The sequence below is a fragment of the Myotis davidii genome, unplaced genomic scaffold, assembly GCF_000327345.1.
Source record: "Myotis davidii unplaced genomic scaffold, ASM32734v1 scaffold319, whole genome shotgun sequence".
Taxonomy (NCBI): Eukaryota; Metazoa; Chordata; class Mammalia; order Chiroptera; family Vespertilionidae; genus Myotis; species Myotis davidii.
Genome location: NW_006290675.1, coordinates 662201 through 669461, shown reverse-complemented (window position 1 = coordinate 669461; position 7261 = coordinate 662201). Strand labels below are relative to the sequence as shown.

Below are 7261 nucleotides of genomic sequence, written 5' to 3'. Positions count from 1 at the left end.
GATAAAAAGTAAAATGATTGACACATACTTAGGTGGGTGCAGGAGCAATTAACATGATGATGAAGGAATTTGTGGTATCTGTCCTGGGCCCAGAACATTTGGTTGTGCCCCAGGGCCTCCAGATACAGGGAAGTCACAAGTTACCCAGGCATTTCAAGGGTATGTTATCATTGATGCAAAAAGACAATAGTCCGTTAAAAGGTAAAGGTTGACCTTGTCAGTGAAGATACTGGCCTAGGACGGAACTGCCCACCATAACTGCTTTTAGTTAAAGTTTAATTTCAGACCATCCTTTGTGGTTACTTTAGGTCTCTGAGTTTGCAAGACTGCCTTGCAGGCCTCCCCTGAGCTTGTCAGGTCAGCATGTGGCCCCTTTCGCCCACAACCGAAAGCTTTGCCCAAGGCTGATAGCGCCATTAAACATCAAAGACCCAGGTCGCCAAGTCCAAACAATCTTAGCTAGTGACTTCAAAGCTGTGATGTTCCCAGGGCCACAGCCTTCCACAGTTCCCGCCTGCAAGGCGGCGTGGGAAATGCCCGGCCAGTATTCAGAGACTGTAGGAACCTCCCGAGAGATGATCAGGGTCTTTAGGGAATGCCAGAGCAGGTATCAAACATCAAACGGCCAATATTTTGGCAAGTCCACAATTTCCTAAAATAACATTCAGGAATAGCGTATGGTTAAGGTACAAGCGGAAAACAGCCGAGTGGCTTTCGGGAAACTTCCGGAACTTCTCGATCCGCATTCGGGACTTCTCGGCTCTGTGGGATCCTCAGGAGTCTTAGCTTCCTATAGTCGATCCGTTCTGGACGAAATCCTGAGGACGGGTACCGACAGTCCCTCGGCAATTTCCGTAAGTATTCGGGATCTGCCCGAGAGTGGCGCCCTCTGGCGGCGCGAACGATCACGACCACTACCACCACTACCCCGGCTAAGCCAGCACGCGCAGGCGCAGTTGCGCGTCGGCTGCCGTTCCGACCGGACGTAGTTGCTACTGAGATCAGTTCCGGCGGGTGACGGTGCGGACGGGTCAGAAGCGTAGAGGCGGCGGCAAAATGGCGGCGCCTGAGGAACAGGATCTAACCCAGGAGCAGACAGAGAAGCTGCTGCAGTTTCAGGTAGCAGCGAGTACTCGGCGCAGCACATGCCGCCGCGGGCTGGGGAGTGGGCCTCCAGAGGAGCCCAGAACCCTCCTGAAGTTGGGCGCGAGGTTCGCAGACCAGCAGGCGGCCCCCTCCCCCCAGACGCCAACTGCCCCACTGCCCCGAGCCTGTCTGTGGCCGGCCTTCCAGCGGCGGCAGCTTCCAGACTCGCCTCCCCCTCTCCAGCTTCCCTGGGGTCTTTTAGGGGCGCCGGTCTTCAGACATCCTTCCCAGATCGGGTCCTCTCCGCCCAGCGACTCGATCTACCGCGGATGCTTAATCCCCACCGTGGGGTTGGCCTCGTTTCGGGTCCCTGGAAATGCTGCCGGCACCCCCTGCTACTTGCATACACATGTCCTGAGGGCATCCTGGGTGCCATAGGCTTGTGTGGGGCGACCTGGTGGGGGAAGGGCAGGCCTGGCCCCCGCCCTGAAGGTGTGGGAGGACCCCGCGTTGTTCGGAAACAAATGCAACATCATCAGTGTCATCAGCGGCCCCGGGCGAGGTGTGGTGCCCTCGGCCCGTTCCCGGACTCACGTGCGTGACCGAGCCGAGGAGGGTGGCAACTTGCAGGAGTCGGCCTTCTTTGAAAGGGGGTGTGGGGCTCAGAACTTGGGCTTAAATGAGCCCTTATGTCTGAGCTGGAGAGTCCGGGGGGAGGAGACCCCTAGGGTGGGTAACCTTGACTCTTGGTTACTCTGGTCGATACCAGTTTCCTTATGGATATAAAATACATGTTTTAAAAAGGTTTACCCCCTAGTGATATTGTGGAAATCAGATCAAAAGAGCTGTCTGAAGGGCTTTGTAAAACGTAAAAATGCTCCCAAACAGCATTACTGCTTATCATTTTTTTGCCTTAGGGGCAAATTAAAGTTAGTGGTACACTTATTTCCTAATATAAAATGTGCTATATATTTATTCATGTCAGCAGTTACCAGGAACCTTAGTGCTCAGGTCCTCCCAAGTTAGGATGCCATTTATTTATTTATAAAAATATATTTTATTTATTTTTTACAGAGAGGAAGGGAGAGATAGAGAGACAGGAACATCAATGAGAGAGAAACACCGATCAGCTGCCTCCTGCACACTCCCCACTGGGGATGTGCCCGCAACCAAGGTACATGCCCTTGACCGGAATCGAACCTGGGACCCTTGAGTCCGCAGTCCGACGCTCCATCCACTGAGCCAAGCCGGTTAGGGCGCCATTTATTTATTGAGTATGATGTTGTAAGTCCTTGGCTAAACACCGAGCACACGTTATCGGATTTAATACACTATGAGATCCGTACTGTTACAGTCCCTGTTTTACGGATGAAGGACATGAGGCGTAAGCAGTCAGGTGCTTAGGTGGTTACACAGCCAGTAAGCGGTGGTGTGAGATTTACGGCCACGTCTGTCTTCTCAGAACCTTTCCTGAGCCCTCCTTGACTGGTGTGCCATACAACCTGTGTATCACCCAAAGTGGAATGCAAATGCCGTGATTTGTCTTTTTTATTTTAGCAAGTTCTCACTTTTCCAAAATTTCCTTGGTTAGATTTCACTGTAGTTAATTTTGGAGGTTGTTTTTTCTTTCCCTCTTAAATTGATCAGTGGCACCGGAAACTAACAGGATTTTGTATGTTTATTATACATCAGAATGAATACACAGCTTCCATTTCCTGGTAGACCACTAATTTTGGCAGACCATTTTACCCCCTACAGCGCTTCAGGGTTATCCTATGGTGTTTAAATGGAATGAAGTGATGTGAGTCATGAGTCGTGGTGTACTTAGTCTGGTCCTGGAAGAACATGAATATGTGGTAGCATTTCTGAAGTAAAGTGCATAGCAACCTCTGTTTTTGTCTTCATTGGACATCTATAGCAGTAAGAGATGAATAGCACATTAAAGTTGTATTAAGATCGCTTTATGAAATTGGATATACTAAGGCAAATGTATATGACATTTATGTGTTCTTTAAGTAGTTTCTGGATCAGTTTCATCATCTAGATTGCCATTATACATTCTTTGACACTTACTACGTGTCAAGCATTATGCCAGGTATTTGATGTACATGAACTCTTTTAAACCGCTTAATAATACTGTAAGGTATTAACATCCATTCAACTTATTTTTTAAAAATATATTTTTTATTGATTCAAAGAGGAAGAGAGAGATTTAGAAACATCAATGATGAGAGAAAATCATTGATCGGCTGCCTCCTGCATAGCCCCTACTGGGGATTGAGCTCGCAACCTGGGCATACGCCCTTGACCGGAATTGAACTTGGGACCCTTCAGTCTGCAGGTGGACATTCTATCCACTGATAGAGCCAAAACAGCTAAGGCCCATTCAACTTATTGATGAAGAAACAAGTTCTGAGAGGTAAAGTAACTTACACAGGTAGTAAGTGGCAGAGATTTAGAAGTCCATACCCATAACCATCGTATCTATAATCTAATGGAGAAGCCAGATACATATATGAATGAGTATCCTGCAGTTTGTTAATGCTAATAGTGTGGTACTGTATAGACCAGGGGTGGGCAAACTTTTTGACCCGAGGACCACAGTGGGTTCTTAAACTGGACCGGAGGGCCGGAACAAAAGCATGGATGGAGTGTTTGTGTGAACTAATATAAATTCAAAGTAAACATCATTACATAAAAGGGTACGGTCTTTTTTTTTTTTAGTTTTATTCATTTCAAATGGGCCGGATCCGGCCGCGGGCCATAGTTTGCCCACGGCTGGTATAGACAGTGCTGTGGGAATTAGGAAAAGGATAGGAGGTGGAGAGAAGGATGGCTCTTAGGCATGGTGCTAGATACTAGTTTATAACCATTATGCTTCATTCTCCCAGTAGCCTTACAGAGCACCATAGCTGGTATGCCTGCTCCTAGGTGAAAAAACAGATCTACTGAAGTATTTGCACAAGGTCATTAAGTTATTAAGTAGTGGAAATAGAATTAGAGCTAGAAATCTAGTGGGTCTGGATCTGGACTTCAAGTCTGGGCTCTCCACTGTACTTTGCTACTTTGAAGGAGGAATAGAATTCCAATAGGTGGTGGAGAGGAGGCTGTTCAAAGGGGATGAAACAGCTCAAGCATAGAGTGTGTTTGTGATGGATTTAGAGAATTGGAAGTGGAAAATAAGACTGGAAAGATAGAGATACGGCCTCCCCAAATCTTTAAAAGCTGTGCACAATGGTTTAAATTTTAAGGTGTAGGTGTGGGGAGCCATTAAAGTTTTTTCAACTAGGGTGTGACATAACACTAGGTTTCAGGTTGCTTCACTAACAAACCATATGGAGCATGTGCTTGAAATTTCCACAGGATTCAGGACAGAACAGGGTGACGCTGCTAGGAGCTAGTTCTCCCCCCTCACCATCCCCCTACCCTGGGTTTATTTGTACAAATAGCACAGGAGGCAGCAGCTCCATGCAGACAGCAGCCCAGGGGTCACACCACCCGTTCTGTCCTCACATTGACTGACAGAGGCCAGTACTGTGGAGCTGTGGTGGGGCCTGGGCACCTTTGGGAGCCTGGACTGCAGCTTGGAAACCACATCGTGAGGCTTGGTTTGAACCTTGTCCTTGGACTTGCAGAGTCTGGGACTCTTGGTGATGTGGGCAGGAGCACATTTCCCAAGCCGGGGTGAGTGATGTAGGCAAGCTGATTGAACTTGTGGCTGTTGCTCTTTGGGATCTTGGGCTTGACCTCTTTCGGCCTTATGAGGGCCTGAGAGCCATAGCATGTGTGCTCATGGCCTGGCATTGTCAGCCTGCATCTTCTTCAGGCCTTGCTTGTGCTTCTTGGCAAAGCACATGCTCCTCAAGAACTTGGGGTCCACGCCTTTAAGGGATGGGTGTCTTTGTGATTGAGGTTTCTTGATTCTGTTTCTGTGCCATTTTTGGGACTGGTTGTGCCAGGTATGGTCCCTAGATTTGGCCATATCTGCACTGAAGCCCGCAGCTCCCAAAGCGCCTGAGACTGGGGAGAGAAAGAGTGGGACTATTTCTCAATGTATTGCTTCATTTGTTATATTGAAATTAGCAAAAGTAAAATATTTTAGAAATCTCGGGTTTCCTCTATTTCACTTTTTTGTGTGACGTGATTTGATTGGAATCCCTAGGGTGTATTTTTCATGCTTCTCAGTCTGTTTGCTATCTTCTACGATTTTTGTAGTTATCTTTTTCTACTATGTATTTTGGAACTGGTTGAGTTATGAATAATACAGACATTTGTTTTAAGCTGTTTCAAATGGGAAAGAATAGGTTTTTGTTGTTGTTTTTTGTTAATCCTCATCTGAGGATATTTTTTTCCATTGAGTTTTAGAGAGAGTGGAAAAGGGGTGGTTTTTTGGAGAAACAGAGAGAGAGAGAGAGAGAGAGAGAGAGAAACATCTATGTGAGAGAGACACATCAAAGTCAATTTTCCCAAATTCCCAAATATGGCAAGCTCCTCTAGTGCCTTGGTTTGCTGCCTTTAGGTTGTTTGAACACCTGGAGAAAGATGATATGACAGAGAGGGAAGGGACTTAAGGAAATATGCACGGCCAGTGGAGGAGGAAACAGTCTTTTTGCTTACACAGGAGTAAGAGATTTCTTTCTTCTCAAATGGATATTAGGGTCTTTGTTCTCTTAAATTATAGAAAATAAAGCCTGAACTCTGGACTGTAGAATCAAACTCATTTTGAAAATCTTCCCTTTTGGCTTCATCAGACTCTGTATTGCCTAAAGGAAAAAATACATGATGCTTTTTGTTCATGTATTTAAAAAAAAATCATAGAGTGATCTGTTTGAAATTTTTTGCCAGGAAATTTGGTGTTGTAGAGAAAACATGAGCTTTGAAACGTGAAGCGAACCAGAATTAGCCTTTTGAGTTAGCTTCTGGTGAGTTATTCAACCTTGGGCAAATTCTTCTTTGAAGCTGTTTGATCTATAAAATGGGGATAATTTTATCTGATTCACAGCTTTTTTTTTTTTTTTACTTTTAAATTTAGCCAGTTAATACATGCTTATTGTGCAAGTCAGCAGCATAAAATTGTGTAAAAAGGTAACTAAATCTCATCTTTCCCCTCTTATTCTCATAACTGGCTATGGGTATCTTTGTATATACTCTTCTTCTGCATGTACAGATATACAAATGCTTAATATATAAGCTCTCTTACCCTAACCTTCACTTAACTGAACAGATGTCCTCCATTTTCTAAGGTCTATTCTCTAATACAGCCAATTATTTTGTTTGTTTGTTTAATACTAACCCAAGATATGTTTACTGATTTGAGGGAGAGAGAAAGAGAAACATTGATGTAAGGGAGAAACATCGATCAGTTGCCTCTGGGATGCACCCTGACCAGGGATGCAACCTGCAACTTAGGTATGCGCCGTGACTGGGAATTGAATCAAACCTTTTGATGTATGGTATGATGCTTCAACAAACTGAGCTACACCGGCCAGTTGGGGGTGTGCAGGAGGCAGCCGATCAATGATTCTCTCTCATCATTGACGTTTCTATCTCTCTCTTCCTCTCTGAAATCACTAACAATATATTTTTTTAAAAAAGAGTAGGCTTTCATCAGAAGATTGATGCATACATGTCTATGCTTTATGTTTAAGTGAAGTACTTAACTGACATGGATGTTTTTATTCTCACTCTAAGCCAATTGTTTTTAATGCCTCCTAGTGGGGTTTGAGCCTGCTACCTGGGCATGTGCTCTTAAATGGAATCGAACTAAGGACCCTTCAGTCCACATGCTGATGCTCCATCCGCTGAGCCAAACCAGCTAGGGCGGGACTTTTAAAATATATTTTATTGATTTTTTACAGAGAGGAAGGGAGAGAGATAGAGAGTTAGAAACATTGATGATGGGAGAAACATCGATCAGCTGCCTCCTGCACATCTCCTACTGGGGATGTGCCTGCAACCCAGGTACATGCCCTTGACCGGAATCGAACCTGGGACCTTTCAGTCGCAAGCTGACACTCTATCCACTGAGGAGACTTTTTAATTAATTGGCTAGTTAGTAGATCCCATTCTCTCTCTCTCTCTCTCTTTTTTTTTTAAATCTTTATTGTTCAGATTATTACAGTTGTTCCTCTTTTATCCCCCATAGCTCCCCTCCACCCAGTCCCCCCCCCCCACA

At 45.3% G+C, this 7261-nt stretch overlaps 1 protein-coding gene across 2 annotated transcripts in view; it reads left to right on the top strand.

Annotated features, from left to right (window-relative positions):
* Positions 1 to 960: 960 nt before the first annotated feature.
* FAF2 (Fas associated factor family member 2) overlaps positions 961 to 7261 on the top strand; it is a 41380-nt gene continuing 35079 nt past the window's right edge. The window contains exon 1 of one of the 2 annotated variants that reach the window (XM_015563878.1): positions 961 to 1119. In XM_015563878.1, coding sequence (XP_015419364.1) covers positions 1057 to 1119 — 63 coding nt within the window. In that variant the 5' untranslated portion in view covers positions 961 to 1056. The remainder of the gene's footprint in view (positions 1120 to 7261) is intronic. The other variant, XM_006763704.2, reaches the window with a different exon arrangement.